The 18,738-nt window shown below is 38.3% G+C and overlaps 2 protein-coding genes and 1 long non-coding RNA gene across 4 annotated transcripts; 1 reads left to right on the top strand and 2 right to left on the bottom strand.

Annotated features, from left to right (window-relative positions):
* Positions 1-356: 356 nt before the first annotated feature.
* On the bottom strand, positions 357-3,958 carry LOC117620322 (2-haloacrylate reductase-like). Its single transcript, XM_034350485.1, has 5 exons — positions 3,659-3,958; positions 3,057-3,198; positions 2,538-2,764; positions 1,480-1,737; positions 357-921 (listed from the first exon to the last, which is right to left on the bottom strand). Exons 1-5 carry the CDS (start codon positions 3,698-3,700, stop codon positions 616-618), a joined length of 975 nt encoding a protein of 324 aa, XP_034206376.1. The 5' UTR covers positions 3,701-3,958; the 3' UTR covers positions 357-615.
* A 7,077-nt stretch (positions 3,959-11,035) lies between these two features.
* On the top strand, positions 11,036-12,741 carry LOC117618229 (protein DYAD-like). The gene is given in 5 exon segments (XM_034347830.1): positions 11,036-11,147; positions 11,257-11,360; positions 11,472-11,966; positions 11,969-12,240; positions 12,354-12,741. Coding segments are annotated over 5 exon segments (1,371 nt in total).
* A 1,025-nt stretch (positions 12,742-13,766) lies between these two features.
* On the bottom strand, positions 13,767-15,387 carry LOC117619543. 2 transcript variants are annotated; one of them, XR_004584583.1, is made up of 3 exons: positions 14,644-15,387; positions 14,172-14,382; positions 13,767-14,060 (listed from the first exon to the last, which is right to left on the bottom strand). It is a non-coding gene; the product is annotated as an uncharacterized LOC117619543 (long non-coding RNA). The 2 variants fall into 2 exon arrangements; XR_004584582.1 differs by having other exon boundaries at positions 14,672-15,387.
* Positions 15,388-18,738: the final 3,351 nt, after the last annotated feature.

Below are 18,738 nucleotides of genomic sequence, written 5' to 3'. Positions count from 1 at the left end.
TTTTTATGTACGCTTATAGTATAAATGGGATGTACCCCATGCCACCTTTTGAACATAACTCTCTTCCTTATCCAGACAAGAAAAAATTTGGTGAGAGGAGCAAAATCATAGCTTATCTCGTAACAATACAGAAAAGACACTCATAATCTCAAAAAGGAGTTCTTCCCATCATCAGGTAAACCAGGGTGACTCCAGCTGACCAGACATCAGCCTTAGGGCCTTGATGCATTCTCATAAGGTAATATCACATTAAAACAGATCTAAAGCAATTATATATACTGTCGTTGCTCTTAGTTTGGTTATAACTCAAATTGACTAGCAAATCGATTGTAAAAATAGGGTATACTCATAGAAAATATCTGTTGAACAACAAGAGAAAAACTCATATTAATGCTGTAAAGGAACATGAGGATGCAACGAGTGCAATATCAGAAAACTATCTAAGAAATAAGGATGAAGGCAAAACCTCATCTTTATGAGAATCATCTGTTCACTTAGAATCTATTGTTGCCCCTGAACTGATATCTACAAGATCAAACGTTTCTTATTCATTTTCACACACAAACACACACACCATGTAGCCTTTAAAATGAACGGACCAAACTCATATTTGCCTTAAGGGATAAGCACAACAGATCCAGATGTTTCCCTATTCTCAAGGTCTTCGTGTGCCTGTGCTGCTTGAGACAATGGGTAGGTGTGATTTACTCGAACCCGCAATACACCTGATTGAACATTACCAAATACCTCTCCCGCCATCCCTAGCAATTCGTCTCGAGTTGCAGCGTAATTAAAGAGGCTAGGCCTAGTCAAGAACAGTGACTTCACTGCAATTGCTGACAATGGAACTGGATCTGGCGCACCTGATGACTGCCCAAAACTCACCATGTATCCACGAGTCTTCAAGCATGCCAGTGATCCCTGAATACAACAATAACTCCCAATTAAGGATTCTCAGTCCAAAACACAAATTAGCAAAAGACTGCCTACCCAGAACTCATTATCTACCAGATTATGTTGATCTGGGAGACCAGTTGGGCTTGCAACATTTGAATAAATCACGCCACAACACACTTATTTGAGCAGGTCTTTTCTTCTTCTCTTTTAATTACTGATTACCAACCGTTTGCACTACCACAATCACAATGCAACTAACTTTAGGGTCTATTAGGGAAGAGTGATTTCAGGTCTAAGAATTTAGTAAATAAAATATAGCTAGATTGACTGATGCTAACTTTAAAGCATTCCATCTGAATGGACCCCCTCATCTTTTAAAAAATTCATAAACCTGGCTCAAATTAAAAAACAACTGATTTCATAGGCCTGGTCTAGCATTGAGAAACTTCTGCACCATGTTAAGAGGAAGCCTACTCAAATGTACTCATGCAGAATTTGAACACGGTATGATCTCTCCCTAAACTCCCTTGATTGTGTTTTTGTTCATTTGTAGAAAAAAGAGAGAAGAAAAGTATAGCTTACCTCAAAAGTATCCTTCCCTACAGAATCATAAACAACCTCCACCCCATTGTCAGATGTTATTTCTTTCACTCGAGCAACAAAGTCCTCTTCCTTATAGATTATGACATGGTGACATCCATCCTCCTTGGCTTGAGCTGCCTTCTCTTTAGTAGATACAGTTCCAATGACAGTGGCACCAAGGGAATTAGCCCACTGGCATAAAAGGGATCCAACTCCACCAGCTGCTGCATGGACAAGGACTGTGTGTCCAGGTTCAACCTGTATAACAACACTCAAGTCAGACCTAATAACAAAAGCAACATAAGTTTCAAATTTTTGAAACATATATAACATTAGGAAAGAGGATGGGCTATGTTAAGCATGCAATTGTAGAATGAACCCAAATTAAGATTGAAGTACTTAGTTGATTACACGTTGCTGGTTTACAATAGAGCTTGTTTTTTTAGGTGTACTATCTTGATGGTTTGGACATTTTACTCATTGACTTCATACTTAGTTGTTATGTTTTTTGTTTTTTTGTTTTTTCCACAGATTTTCCGGTGGAACGGAATCAACAAGTGCGCCACAAATGAAAAAGTGAAAGAGAACAAGAATGGTAGTTTTATCTTACATCAGATAATGATAGGACATGTTTTTAAAATTTATAGTCTCAAAGGAACAAATATAAATAGGGAAGGAGAGAGAGAGAGCTCCTCAACTCCCATGAGTGCTCATGATTAACAAATGAAAAAGACTAACTCAAACACAACTGAGCATACTTTGTCAAAACAGGGGCAATTCTGCCCAAAAAGTTTTACAATGACAACAATAAAAATCATAACGGTATTAATAGTAATGAATATTCTCCTTGACAGGAAAACTCATAGGTGCATGCTAATAGCTCTATAAAAATGTTTTTCAAGGCCACGCGCATATTCAAGGAATATTAAAACTAGAATGGCCTAAAATATCACCACCAGGATGTGGTTATCTCGTGTTTTGTAATTCAAACTATCTTCATTTACAGACTATGTGTGGTTCCTGAAATTCCAGATGCTCCTGCATAAATATAAAGCTACCTTGAAACAACTGCGTAGTAGAAACTGAGCTGTCATACCCTTGGACAAGAGGGATGCAGCAACAGTAGGATCAATGGAAGGAGGAACAGGCACAACTCTGTCTGCAGGAAGGATCTGCTCTTCCGCATATGAGCCCATTGGCTGACCAGCATAGGCTACAAGATCTCCAACTTGCCTGCCTGTTAGTCCTGGTCCCACAGCTGTCACAACTCCACAAGCCTCACCACCTGAAATCAGTTTTGATTTATAAATAAATTGTGCAAATCCATTGTCAAAGCCCAATCTAACAATGGAAATCGTTCTCTGATGTCATGCTCTGCGTTCTTGTATTAGGTTGTATTAGGTTCACCCCAATCGTTCCTAACCATATTTCAAAAAATATACTCTCATGGTAAAGGTTTATTAGAGAAAACTGTGAAGAAAAACCAAAGTTTTTTTAAAAGAACATGAAGTCAAAAATTGGCTAGAACTCAATCTTGGTTGAACTGTATCTTCATAATCTTAGAAATGTAGCAAAACCTGGGGTGTAGGGAACCGTAGCAGCCTTATAAACGCCTTTGCGGAAGTATACATCAATGAAATTAAGCCCAATGGCCTTGTTCTTCACACGAACCTCTCCCTCCTTTGGCTCTCCTATTTCCACATCTTCCCATTTCAAGACCTAACACCATCACATGACAAAAATAAGTAAAATGACGATGAAAATAAAGGAATAATGGCATTTAGCTGACAAATATGGGAGGTCAAAGACAAATTACAACAAAGATAAATTTTCTTTAAGCAAACCTAGACATAAACTGATACTGCCTTACCCAAAAAAACAGTAATGGATACTGAATAATCAGTGTCAAAAACTATATATATTGTTTTCTGATCTGGCCGACTTATGTGAAGGATTATTTATGAAGACACTTGATACACTATACACAAACTGTGAATTGAATTCAGCAATCTCAAATACTTTAACAATCATAAAAATAAAGACAAGTAACCACTGACCAGTAATTATACACAAGTGAGTTTTGATAATCTGATAGGCCAATTCAAACACAAAAGCATATGTATGGAAACACAAAGAGAGAGAGAGAGAGAGAGAGAGAGAGAGAGAGAGAGAGAGAGACCTCAGGTCCACCAAGCTCATGGACTCGAATGGCTTTGACCATCTTTGCAGGTGGTGGTGATGCTGATTTAGTGGCAAGTGCTCTGATTTCTGGTTCCAAGGTGTAAAGGGTAAACACTTGCTCAAAATCTGTGAAAAATGTCTTGAATTTGGAGTGCAGTGGTATGAAGCAAACAGCAATTGTGTTGAACAAGGGTTCCGAAGCAGACAGCAATTCTGCCTAATTTTTATGTGCAACAGAAAGTTAAAATTTGCCGATCAAAACAAAACAATATTAACCAACTCTCTCTCCTGCCTCTGGGGTGGGATAGAGAGTAGAGTAGGCGACCACTCCAATATGAAAGGAGCACGTGGCCTCCAGGTTATACAACGACCAACTATTAAATGCTAAAACATTATTGTTCCCTACGCTCGCCCAAAACGCGCGTCTGAAGCGACTTGCGTCCATGCAGAATCGGCATGTGTCAGCTCAAGGGCAAAATGGTCCTGAGAAATTTTGTAATAAAAAATTTAAAAATGAGATTTTTAAAAAAAAAGAACAAAAAAGAACAAAAATGCCAGAAATGTTGTAAACGATAAGGTGGAGAGTGGAGCCCACCACATAGGGCTTTGCCTATAAAATGGTTCAGACTTCATTGTAATGTGATGGGATTGAATATAAAATTAAGAGAACTAATCCGATTGTTTTTCTCTGCTCCTAATTCTCTCTATTCAATTTCCTTTAGATTTATAACACGTTATCAGCACGAATTCGCTCTCAAATATATCGGTTGAATTCTCTGATGAAACCCAGATCTATCCCTCCCTCCTTCCATCCGTCTTCTTCTGCAACTGCAACTCTGCAAGTGTGCGGTTGTAAAGTAATCAGAGCTGGAGAGGGTCTCTGTTCTTGCCCCATTTATGCATACACAAGTGGTTCTGTCTTTGTGACCTTGTGACTCTGTGTGTGTGTGTGCCACAGAGAGAGAAAGAGAGTTACAGTCATAGACCGAAACCCCAAAAGGCCAAATCCCATCAGAGTTACCCAACAGTATATGCTGAAGATTTGAAAGAGATGGAAGGTGATTTGGAGAAGGTGGTAAGCTTGTGGGCCACCGTCAAAGAAAAAAAAAAAGGTGGAAGAGACCAAGAAGCTTTGGGAGAGGACGTTTGATCAACCATATGAGAAAGCTGGTGGAAGAAATAGCTTTGGAATTGGATGGAGGTGTCTCATTCAAGCACGGCAGGATCAAATATTTTGATGAAGTTTTGTCACAACAAAGAGGGGATTGATTGCTCCAAGGTTCCCAAAAGGAGATTGAATGAAGATCTTTGCTTAGAGTACAGGGAAGGAAGGTGCAGGGTGCCAAGGATCAGAGAGGTTGATACAAGAAAAGAAAGACTTCCTAATCATGATGATGGCGGCCATAGTGCAAGTCTATAATGATATTATTTTATGAAGGTGTGATATTATTTTAATTATATAATTATATTGATTAAAGGTGTGCAGGAAGAAAAGTGGGATACAGCAAGTTGATCCTAGTGGAAAGCAAAGTAAAGGAAACAAATGATTATTGCCAGGCATGTGAACACCCACCGAAATAATGGGATAAGTACCCTGTCTCACTCTATCTCCTTTAATTAATTATATTATTTAATACTCCTGACCAGTGTAGATTGCAAGTGGAAAGAATATAAAATGATTTGATATATCAGTATAATAATATCATACTATTTGATTGTGGTGTTGATATGAACCCACAAATAATTGTCTTTACTTTATTCATTCCGCAATTATTTTATTTACTGTATGGTGTAGGTTTCTTACCCATACAAGCACATTTACTTTATCATAAATTTACTTTAAAGGGTGGTGCGGGTTTATCGTCCACGCCTTTACTGACATTTACTGACATTTACTTTATCGTAAATTTACTACTGACATTTACTGACATTTACTTTATCGTAAATTTACTACTGACATTTACTGACATTTACTTTATCGTAAATTTACTTTAAAGGGTGGTGCGGGATTATCGTCCACGCCTTTACTTTCATTTAAAGTATGGTGCGGCATTAACGTCCATACAGCAATTTAATTTGTGAATTTACTTTACAGCAAATTAACCTACTTTAAAGGGTGGTGCGGGTTTATCGTCCACGCCTTTACTGTTATTTAAATGTATGGAGCAGAATTAGTGCCCATACAAGCACATTTACTTTACCGCACATTTAAAGTATGGTGCGGGATTAACGTCCATACAAGTAATTTATTTAAACGGTAAATTTATTTTATGGATTAATTGTGCTGTATGATGAGTTTTTACAGTATTCAGATCATGACCAGAAGTTCCTTGATCCTCATCATACATTTACATCAGGACTTGAAGATCCTTGATGATGATATTGATATAAGAGCTGGCAGTCTCTCCGGTACTATATTTGTAAACATGTGATCGGACTTAAGAGTCCTTGATCCCTGACATGTGAATAAGGACCTGGGGTTCCTTAATGATGTAACAGTACCGTATTGGTTAAAAGTGCCGTACACATGAATAATAACTGTACTGGCAAATGTACTGCACATATGAATAGATATGTATTCATGATTGATGAATAGTACTATTCACATGAATAGTGACGTATGCATAAATATTAACCATTTTGGGTAAACCGTCACTATATACAAAAGGGAACCTGCAGTTCCTTAAACTCATGAATGAGCAATTAAATGAGATGCCAGAAGTTCCTCAAAATATGGACAATTATGTAAGGACTTGAAGTCCCGAAGTATGTATAGAAAATTGTAAAAATGTCCATACCATGAGAATATGTGATTTTGGCCTGAAGTTCAAAATCTAACAGTGTTGAGAACCTAAAGTTCCAACAGTTAAATGAACAACCCTTGAGGTATTATTGCAAATTGTGGTACACCACATATTTCTTTGGCATAAGAAAATGATGAATTTAATAAAGTTCGATTTTGTTATAATCGACACCTCAAGGAAGAAATATATTTTGTGAATCCGGTTGTTAAGAATACACCGTGAAATGGATAATATCAGGATAAAAATCAAATGATGAATTGAGGCTCCCCACATATTTTGTTACATCTGGGCCGGAAGCCCATGGATCCAAATATATGAGAGATCCTAAAACTTGAAGTTGTGGGTATATAGTAGTTAATGTTCTTCACTACTATATTGAGATATTATCGTAGCTTTTATTCAATTCATATTTCATGTCCATTTGAAAATGGCTAATAAATTATGAGTTTGGGTTTAACCCAGACCAAAAGTTCTGGGCTCACATGCATAGAAATATGAGAGATTTGATGTGGTTATTTGAACCTATAAGGCACAAGGTTCCAGACCGTCATTTTGAAAAGACGAACAAACCACATATGCAAGTTTAAGAATGTGCGCAATTATTATTATAAAAGGAAAGGAACATACAACAGATAGATTTTTACACCTGCAATGAAAGTACAGGCCCTGTAAAATCTATAAAATTACATTATGTTCTGGAAGCCTCTGAAGGAAGAGGACGGCGCTTCTTAAGCCTAGCCATGAGCCTCTCATGGTCTCCCAAAATTTTTTCATTTGAGACCTGCAGCATGTCTAGCTTTCTCTGTGTATCAACAGAGTACGAACTCACCAGTTTCAACAAGGAATTATTCTCTCCTTTGAGTTTCTCAACCTCCTTTTGAGACTCATGAAGCATTTTTTGAAGAGAGAAATTTTCAGTTGTTAGCTTCTGAACCTCGTTTGCTCTAGCACGCAAACGATCAGCCATGTTAGAAACAGAAGCAGCATTCTGAATGCTAAAAGCCATTGAGTCCTCAATAGCCTCTTCCTCAGACCTCCCTGTCAACAACATTTCATCCATTGGAATAATGAAATTCCTAGCTACTGTGACAGCAGCAGCATCATTCATCATCACAGAATCATTAACTGTGAGATGACGATTTTGGGATACAAAGGATGGACGCCAAACTTTGGGGTCACTGGTTGTTGTGGGAGCATCATTTAAATTGAAATTATTTGGGCAGGAAGAAGAGGAAGCCATTTTAAGAAGGTTTCAAAGGAAGTTTTACAAAAAACTAAAGTTTCAGAAAATGAAGGAAGTTGAGTTGAAACGCCGTTGCTCAACTAAGTTTTGCAAAGGCAATATCTATAGACGAAAATGTGGCAACTTTTCAGGATTCCAATATCTTCTCGAATCCCCACATTATCTTTTTCTTTCGCAAGAGTCCAAAACTTCACGTGGCCTCTGATAATGCCTGTCGGCACTTTCGGCGCTTTTCAAGTATTATTTTCAAAGCCGATCTTGCTTTACGGATTTCACGGAGCTACTTTTTCAAAAGTATCCCGAGAATCTCGCAATTTTCCCATGGTTAATTTGAAATTCACCGGTTCTATCTATTCATTGTATTTGTGTATAAATGTGTTACTAACGAAATTTTCTTTGCAGAAGACATCCAGTTTTCCCATACAAAATGATGCTATATCTACTTGTTTTTCTTATCATTAAGCACTTAATATGCCTGAGAAGCAAGACTATCTCTGATCATCCATTCAGGAAGCAAGACTATCCCTGATCATGTTTCTGCAAGATCAGGGAATTGTGAAGGCGGCCTTGTGCTCTAATCTCCTGAGATCCTTCTAGACTAGGAGAATTGAGAGCTTGTTTTCTGCTCCCACCAGCTTCCTTCCCTGATTGCTTACCTTATCTTGCATCAACATCACAATTTTTTTTTTTTGCATTTTTTCTCTTTTGCAGTTCTCTGTTCATAAGAGATTTTATTTCTTTAGAATGAACATCTGAAGAAAGAATCCATGAAGTGATCCTAACTCTGAGAGTTATTGACAGAGAAAAGAATTGTGATTTTGCTTTGCAGGATATAACTAGATCATCAAGCACTATATTTACTGGGCCGATACAAGCATGAATGATACTTGAGAAAAGTTTCTCCCACCTAAAGATGTAAGCAATACTTGTGTTATTTTATGCTTATATACTTATTTGATATTTTATCTTGAAAGGTAACCAAATGGGGAGATAAGTCCATTCCAAAAGAATGGCTTGTATGTATCCATGAATTATTAATGCAAATTTTACAAATTGCAAGTTGGATACATTGATAATACACTGCACAAATTAAAGTCCCATAAGAACAAAATATGGGTATAGCAGTGATCAATATGATGCACGCCTGTTGCGTAGCAAATGATGTGGATTGAAGTCCCGAAAGGACAATCCTTTAACATGTCAATATTGATATTGTGCACGCCTAATGCGTAGCAAATTATATGGGTTAAAGTCCCATAATATGGGTTAAAGTCCCAGAAATTAATTGACATGTATATATATTAATCTGTAGCATGCCTGCAGCATGACAGATATATGGTTCTAAATGTTCCAACTCCCTAAATGGAGATTATCCACGCCCTACTATAAAATAACGCTCCATTGGAGGTTATAATCCACATTCTCACATAATAAAAGCCCCCTATAGTGGCTTGGGTACCCAAAAGCAAAGAAATGCTTATAATTGATGTATGCGCATGCACATGAGAATGGTGGGATCATGAATTGATGAATGACAAATTTTGATTTTGAAGTAGCTACTCAAATCATCAATGGGCTGTGTTGATTGGAACCACGTTCAATTATTAAATGTCGACAATATCATTGGCCAAAATGGACTGAGGCAATTCCATTATAGATAAGAATGAACGTGAAAGAACAAACCCACAGTACGAACCCCAAAATTTGTTAATACTGAAAGTTATACTTGGGTGTTCGGAATAAAAGGGAATATACCTACTTTGTATGACACAATGTTTCTGGCATAAACAAGGAATGTTGAGTTTTCTCCATATTTTCCAAATTTAATTGTGCCCCCCCCCCTTTATTGCACATTTACGGAGACCAACATGTTATCTTTATGGGTTATTAAATGCACAGAGCATATCACCTGAAGTGATTCCCTAAAGATGTATAAATAGCTGGGTTAAAGCTATATAATGTGTCATAAAGTTTAATCCCTTTAAACAAAATCCTTGAAAGGATTGAAATTGCATAAAGCAAGTCCCTGAATGACATGTGCCTGAAGCACAAAATCCGTACTCAATACTAATATGCATAAATTGCCTCAGTGAGTACATTAATATGTTTGCAAACACATTAAAGTTTCTCAAGAGTTCCAGAAATATTTGTCTCGACTGACAGATCGAGCATTATGCCAACGAGATTATTGCTTATACTAAGAAAGTATTGAAGCATTTTTATAAGGATTATCCGTTGGACACTTTAAGGATTTTCCGGTAGTATATTGGACCGAACATCATATTTTTCCAGATAGAGCTCAACTCCATCACCATCATTTTGGGATGATGTGAGGCATATTTGACGCTATCTAAGCATAACACCATATACAGGCATATTTTTGAGTGAAATTATAAATAGCCCAAGTGATATTAGATATGCGGACTCTGGAAATCTCTATGGTCGCTTACTGGAAACAACTAGTCATGAAGTTTTCAGGGGGAGATATTCATCAGGGGGAGCATGGTATTCATAAAGACTTTCATACACTGTACTCTTTTTCCTTCATCAGTTTTTTTTATCCCACTGGGTTTTTCCTGGTAAGGTTTTAATGAGGCAGTGTCGCTCAAGATTGACTCACAGAAGCAGTGTCCACTATGACATTCAGACAAATGATCAACAGTATGGCTTCAAGATATTCTATCAAGCATCAGGGGGAGCGTGCCATCAATAAAGACCTTTCCACACTGTACTCTTTTTCCTTCGTCCAGGTTTTTTTTATCCCACTGGATTTTTCCTGGCAAGGTTTTAACGAGGCAGTGTCGCACGCATGTCCATATACACAGAATTTATGTTACGCATGGTTATGTACTCTTTTTCCCTTCGACCAGTTTTTGTCCCACTGGGTTTTACTGGCAAGGTTTTTAACGAGACATATTCCGTATAATTTGTGGTCTCCAAGGGGGAGTGTTGTAAACGATAAGGTGGAGAGTGGAGCCCACCACATAGGGCTTTGCCTATAAAATGGTTCAGACTTCATTGTAATGTGATGAGATTGAATATAAAATTAAGAGAACTAATCCGATTGTTTTTCTCTGCTCCTAATTCTCTCTATTCAATTTCCTTTAGATTTATAACAAGAAAACATATATTCCTATCCGTGCAAAATAATATTTTGTTATTTTCTGTTACGCCGTTTTGGTCTATATATAATATAGTGCTTGCGGGGAATAGTGTGTGTTGTGTGTGTTTTGGTTGAAGAGAGAGAAAGAGAGGGAGAGAGAGGGTGATGAGTGTACGTGGGTTTATATGTAGGTGGTGACTCTGGGTCTTTCTCACTTCTCAGAAGATGATGAAGTACTTGGAAATGAGGCAAGAGCAAAATAAGGCACCAAGCCCTTGTTTGCCCAGACATGCTCTGCCCACAACTGCCACTCCATCGCCCATCTGTTTGCTACTAGGTACACTACCTTTTTGATCTTCTTCTTCTTCTTCCCTGCTTCTGATTCGTTTTTGGACCATTATCTCCAACTGTTTGATTCATTTTGTGCATTTTTATGGGTTTTGCAGAGGCTATAGACCACATTAAAGTGGGCTCTTACTATGAAATCAACCACTGTAAGCTCCCTCCCAGAACCACCCCAGAACAGCTCAAGGCGGTTCGGGTCGTCATGGTACTCGCCTTCACCAAAACCCACAAATAGTTTTCACTATTCTTGTTTCTTTTTCAGATTTGATTTTGATTTCATATGGGTTTTAAGTTTTGGGTCCATTTGTGTATGCAGGTGAGTGAGAAGGGTGCGCTCAAAGTGGCTTTGAGGTTCCCAAGCATTCACTCTCTCCACACTCACATCACCGAAGGAGGCTACGCAAAACCATTGGCCAAGCAGATTCCAGCGCTTAACGAGAAGTACGTGATGCCAGCAGAAATGGCTTCAGAGGTGCTTTACCGGAGAATCCCACCTCAGGAAATTGCAGATCGGAGCAACATTTGGAGCTTCTGGGCTGCTACACCCTCTGTGACAAATTACCAGAGAATAAGCTCTTCACCGAGCCCAGCAGTCAGCGGTGAGGTCATGAACAGGAGTGTGGTTTCCAAAAAGGGTCCATGCTGGTCGGAGCTAAAGTTCACTGGGATGGTGACGTGGGGTAAGCGCCGGCAGGTTCGGTACCTGTGCAGGCACCAGCCTTCACCGAGCTCTAGTGCTGACGAAGAAGAAGAGAATGGGAAGGAGCTAACAGAGCTAGAGGAAAATGGTGATGATTTCTATGTGGATGTTAGAAAGCAATAACTGTGATAGAGGAAGATGATGATATTGAAGAAGAAGAAGAAGATGTGAAAACAGAGGGCGAGGCTCCTCCTGTTGTGCCCTGGAAGATGAACCTTACGAGTAGGAAGAGGAAGCACCAAGATCACCATAGAAAGCCCAAGAAAACCACAAAGAAATCAATATCTATAACAAAACGTCAAAAGCAGAATCAAGTTGTAGCAGTTCCCGATCGGAGTAACAAGAAATTGGTAAAACACACAGTGGCAAGATGGTCTGCAGGGAGGTGAGGACTCTGTTCTTAATTAGTTGTTTTGATTAGCTATATTAGTTATTTTGATTTTTGTTTAAGAAGTTGGGTTTTGTTAATATGTGTTCATGCTTTGATTTGGGTTTAAGGTGCAAGGCTGCAGAGGAAAACATGCTGGGGGTGATGAAGGCCAAGGGTGCTAAATTTGGGAGCCTAATACTGAGGCCAGCGCTGAGGTCTGAGGCAAGGCAGCTGATTGGAGATACGGGTTTGTTGGACCATTTGCTCAAACACATGGCGGGCAATGTGGCGCCAGGTGGAGCCGAGAGGTTTAGGCGGCGCCACAATGCAGATGGAGCCATGGAGTATTGGCTGGAGAGTGCTGATCTATTTGATATCAGAAAACAAGCTGGGGTTCAAGACCCTTATTGGACCCCACCACCTAGGTGGGAGCCTGGTGATAATCCCACTCGAGACCCCACTTGTCCCAGAGAGATTCATGAGCTTAGAGAAGAGATAACCAAGATAAAAAGGTGAACAATAAACCCTGTTAATGTTATTCATCTTTGACGTCCTCTCTGTTTAATGTATAATGTGTATGTGAGTTCCTCAATCTAGCTCTCTGCTTTTTTTTTCTTTTGGCAAATTAATCTAGCTCTCTGTTTAAGTTGGTGTTGTATGTGTTTGTGATATTTCTTGTTGGATATACAAGCAGCTTCATGTGTCCAAGAATCAAGAGGATAATCTAGCTTCAGTGACCACGTCAAATTCTTGTGTGACAAGTCTTGACTGGGAACATTAATCCACCAAAAGGTGAACCAACAAATTTGGACGTTTCAATTTAATTTGTTTATGTTGATTATGGCTGCTTTAATTAACTGCCACTAATTGTTCCATGGGATTTTGCAGGAGTATGCAGTACTGCTGCTAACAATGCAGCAAAATAAGATTAGAGAACAACTTATGGAAATGTCTCAATCTCTGTCTCGAATGGAGGTACACTGCAGTTCTTCAGCTGGATCTGAAAGAGTTAACATATGATATTCAAATGTCTCGTAAAGTACCAAACTTTGCTCATATAAATCAGCTAAGTTTTATGTTCATGGAAATTAATTAGGGTACATTACATTGCCAATCAGCTAAGTTTTATAGTCAAGGTGTGGTGCAGTTGGCAAACTACCACCTCTAGCTGCCGAGCTACCTAGTGCCTTAATAGCAGGGGTTCGAAGCCCGTTGGAAGCACTTTGTGGCCAGAGACAAGCTGAACCCTGAGCGGGGATTAATCCCACCGTTTGAGTATAGGGACACTTCGTGGTATTTACAAAAAATAATAATAATTAGGGTGCATTACATTGCCAATTCGGAACAAATTCTCTTTCTACTCTTTTAAGCCTTGATATCATTATCCCCCTTACAATACCCCATTTTCACAATTATATAAAGAAAAAGAAAATTTATACTCGGAATAGATTACAATAAAACTTATAAATCAGCAAGATGGAAAAAGCTTAAACACATAACATAATGTGTGTAGTACACCAAACATGTGAGAAAATTAAACAGAAAGTTGTAAATCTTTTTTTCTTTTTAACTTTGTTATTTATATAGAATATAGATAATTCGGGTTCTAGGCAGATGTGGGGTGGTGGGGGAAGGAAGCACATCGAAACAATTGGGAAACATGGTCAGTGACTCAGTCAACAATCAAAGTTTATGCCATTGATTTGCACTTCCCAGACCAGAGAGTAATCACTATCGCAACGAGATAGGATGCAGGCAGTACATTATAAAAGCTAAATAATAGCTGAGAATTAAAAGACCAAATTACTTCCAATTGTGCACTTTTTCTGTAAATCCTGCAAAACAAGAAAATTGAGATTGAGCATGATCTGATTATTTCAATGAAAAGGAAAGCAGAAGAAAATTTTGCTAGAGCTGGGAAGCAATAGCAAGATGAGGATCCTAACCATGGCAAGGTTGAAATCAATGTGATAGCCTTTGTTTAGCTTACGAGAGAAGAGGAAGTTTCCAGGCTTAACATCTCTGTGCATCACACCCTGTAACCATCTCTGTGCACAACTGTAGTGATATTATCTGCTTGTGCAAGCATGCAAGGGCTCTGAACATGCAATAGCCATACCACCGGAGCTTGTATAGATCTATTTCTTTCTTCAATACCTAGCAGTTAAGATGAAACTAGAATAAGAGCGAAGAAAGATATGATAGTTCTGCCAAACACTAGAGCTAAATGAGGTTTTAATTCGATCACAACTTATCAATACGGAGGTATAAGGAAAATCTGATACAAAATTCTGTAGAATGGAACCTTTATTCAGCAATAGTTAGCTGATCAGCTAAAAGATGCTGAAGTATTGACAGGTTGGTGTTCTCCAATGATTTATAAATAGATAAAAGCTGAAGTGATGCATTTGATATTACCTAATCTGATCACCTTCTGGATACTTACCCAAAACGCTCAAGCATTTTTCGCTCATTTTCAACATGGTGTTTCTGAGCTTTAACATGGGGGCCTGGGAAGCAAGCAAGAGATTTAGCCTCAATTATTGCAAACTTGTTCTAATGTGTCACGTGAAAACTTGAAAACTCAGCATTGGAGTCGATCAGTAATGGAACCAAACATTTCTCGTTATTTGGATTGTCCTAATAAAAAATTGTGGCAGGAAAAGTAACAGAAGTCAACAAATAAAGTTATTCTGATCAATCTCAACATTTCCCAGCTAAGGGGCAATACTTGCATTTTGCTGACAGTAACAAACTGATAAGTCGCAAGTTGAAATTACAGAACATATAACCAATCGAGTGGTGGATGCGGAGGTGGAAGGTTTACTCTTCGATATCCATGCTGTGACAAGAGAACTCCAAGAGGTGACTTTTACGTATGCTTTTGCCTGTAGGAATGGGGGTCTGTTTTGGTGGGACTTTATTCCCCCTAAATGGTTGTTTAATACTCTGGCATGCGAGGCCAATGTAAGTGTTCGACTTTAATAATAAATTTTGATTTTGGGAAAAAAAGAAGAAGAAGTTAATACTATAAAATTCCAGAACAAGGGTTTAAAGCTATATTAATCCGATTTGACACCCAAGATGAAATCCGTTTGAATACTTTCTTTTTTGGCAGGTTACATACGGCATAATCTGTTGGAATTTTAAAAGGTTTTAAAAATTTAACCATTTTATTTATTTAATTATTTTGGCTGTTTTATTTTATTTATTATGGGGGTTATAAATATTTAATATTTAGGTTTTATTTCTGGTTGGTGAATGCCTTAATTTTATGGTTGGTGGACTTTTATGGTTGGTGAAGGTTACATGTTTTTGGATGCCTATAAAAGGCCACTCCTCCTTCACATTTGAAAAACACACAGATACACACATATACAGACAATACACACAATAACACACAATACATTATCAGAATATCATATACACATTCTAATTCTCTCCTTGTCTACTTTTACATATATTATCTACTTTATATTATTATTATTTTGGGCAATGGTTATGTGACTTGGATACCTATATCTGTCTGTGAATGTGCTCATAGCGGATCTTGAGTTTGTGTACAAGGGGTCGTATCTTGGAGTCTTGTAGACCGTTAGTACCTGCACATAGGGAGGCTACAAAGGCTTTAGGACAGCGTCTTTGACGTGCTTCACCGTACCAAACTCACCTTCTTACTTATTATTTATTTTCCTTTTACTTGTATATTATTTTGTTTTCTTCAATTTTATTATACCTTCAAAATTTTCCTATTTGTTTATATGTTACTTATAATATAAATGTTTTGTATTTGGCTTTACGGAAAGAGGAAAACTATTATTTTTTATAACATTCTAAAGCCTTTGTAAGTTAAAATTATTTTCTTTCCATACTGCTGTAATTCTTTATAGTTTACAATTGTTACAATTACAAATGTAAGCTTTTGACAGCAATATGTTTGTTCCTGTTAAAATCTATTTAATTTTATTTATTAAAGGCATTTGGAAAGAGGCGTGTCGGTTTGAAATTGCTAGCGTGATTATTTGAATTTTCTATTTAAACAACCAAACAAGTTCCCAGCCATTTATCAAAGAACTGTTTATCCATGAGTTTCAGAGCTCTATCCAAATATTTTTTATTATTAGTTTGTTAGTTAAACATAATTATTGGTTTGTATAATTTTGAGGATTTTATTATTATTATTTTAATTATTGGTTTGTATAATTTTGAGGATTTTTTTTTCGGTCGCATCTTTGTCGTGCAGTGATATATATATATATATATATATTGCAAAGTTCTGTGTACATTTGAAACCATATTTATTGTACAGTTCATTTTGTTGTTTGGGATATTTTAATTGCTGACTTTATTTCAATAGCGTTAATATATAAACGTTCTAATCATATTATTGCTGATTTTGGATATCAATTATCTTTAGTTTTGGAAAATGGATCAAATTACGTTATGTGTGATGTCTTTCGAGTATTTTATATAAATACACATATATATTGCACTAATGATTGTGTTCAAGGTTTATCTTATTTATGGGAATAGAGATCTGCGTGATTTTCAAGTGGGAGTTATGCTGGAATTGATATATCAGTGGCCCAATATCATATACCGTGAGATAAGTGCTACCCAATTAATAATTTATCCTATGCATGTGTGAGCATTGCTATAAATGTATGTGATTCCAAGAAATTAACTTAGTTTGAATTTTGTAAAATATGACAATACAAGAAACTTATCATTTTCCACATGTTTAGTTTTTGTCAAATTTTAAATAAATAAATAAATAAATAATCTAGAATGGAAATGAAAAATGGAAATCTATTTCTTGATCTTATCTACATGGTCCTTTTATTCTTTACAAATCAGAGTTTGTGTTGTGTTAGTTTTTTCTTTCCCAATTGAATTTCAGTGTATTGGTGTGAATCCCCAATCTTGTCAAACTTTAATTTGTTGATAGCACATATTATGAAAGGACCCGCCCCGAATTTTTCCAAAACCCGGGACGAACCCTTTGAAATTCCTGACATCACCCCGATGCCGGGCCCACTTACTAAAGACCGAGACTTTCTGCCGAAATTTCGGCAGAGTCTCCCCTATAAATTGGACATTTCCCAAAATTTATACCTGCATGAAAACACAATTTATATTCTCAACTGGCAGCATGCACAATATAATTTCATGCAATTCATGCAAATGGCCTTCGGCCTTCCAATAATTCTCAACCAACTACCAACAATTTCAAATACCCCTTTATGACTAATATTTAGTCTGCGGCTGCACCTAATAACCTTAGGCTGCCTACGTACCCTCACTGAGGGATCAAGCCACACGTAGTTCTTCCGTAAAACCTAATTCCACTCTCAAGCGATACCTCATCTCATTTCTCTGTATTCCACATAAATCTCCCCATACGCCGGTACAACCAACGCCACGTATGGGGTCTGTCAACACGCCGGATAACCTACGCCACGCGCGACCATGCCATACTATCACATATCTCCCCATACGCCGGTACAACCAACGCCACGTATGGGGTCTGTCTCAACGCCGGATAACCTACGCCACGTGAGACCTACACTCATATCACATAACTCCCCATACGCCGGTACAACCAACGCCACGTATGGGGCCTGTCCCAACGCCGGATAACCTACGCCACGCGGGACCTCAACATCATATCACAAATCTCCCCATACGCCGGTACAACCAACGCCACGTATGGGGCCTGTCGACACGCCGGATAACCTACGCCACGTGCGACCTCAACACAATATCACAATCTCTCCCCATACGCCGGTACAACCAACGCCACGTATGGGGTCTGTCTCAACGCCGGATAACCTACGCCACGTGAGACCTGACTTTCACTTGGTAGTGCTAGTAGTTAATCCAAAATCCGGGGAGGTATTTAAGGTAGTGCATATAGCACTCCAACTGACATTCTAGACTCTGTTGTATCCTTGTACAACCATATAATTATATTTTAATTCTAATATTGCGTAAGCCCCAACAATAGTCTAGTACCCGATAATCCCCCTAGGACGGTGAGATTACTTCGGGAGACTCACGGTCAACCAAGGGTCAAACTACCCTAACCCTGGTCAAACGGGCCCACGGGGACCACGACCTCCAAACTCCGATCCGAAAGTTCCTACGGGCTCTATAAATTATAGGACACTCGTCCTACCAGTTTGGTTCAGATCGGACGGTCGGATCGCTCACGATCGCACGATCTAACGGTTAATATAAAAGATAAACTTTAAAATATTAAATCGGAACATCCGGGGCTCCGATTCACCATCCGTGAATTCCTACACGATCCTAGAAATACCTAGTTTAACATATATTAAATTTGGGTCCATCCAACGGTCCCAACCTATCGAACCCGGATAACGCACAATAGGCGATATCCGTTCGATAGTCAAACGACGTCCGAATTGAGATCCGCGAAATCCTACGCGCTCGTGACGGCACGAGGACCTCAAAACTGGACAGAGACGCGCCGCCCCTCGCCCACGCGCC

This window comes from Prunus dulcis, chromosome 2, assembly GCF_902201215.1.
Source record: "Prunus dulcis chromosome 2, ALMONDv2, whole genome shotgun sequence".
In the NCBI taxonomy this organism is placed as follows: Eukaryota; Viridiplantae; Streptophyta; class Magnoliopsida; order Rosales; family Rosaceae; genus Prunus; species Prunus dulcis.
This window is presented reverse-complemented; position numbering and strand designations above follow the sequence as displayed.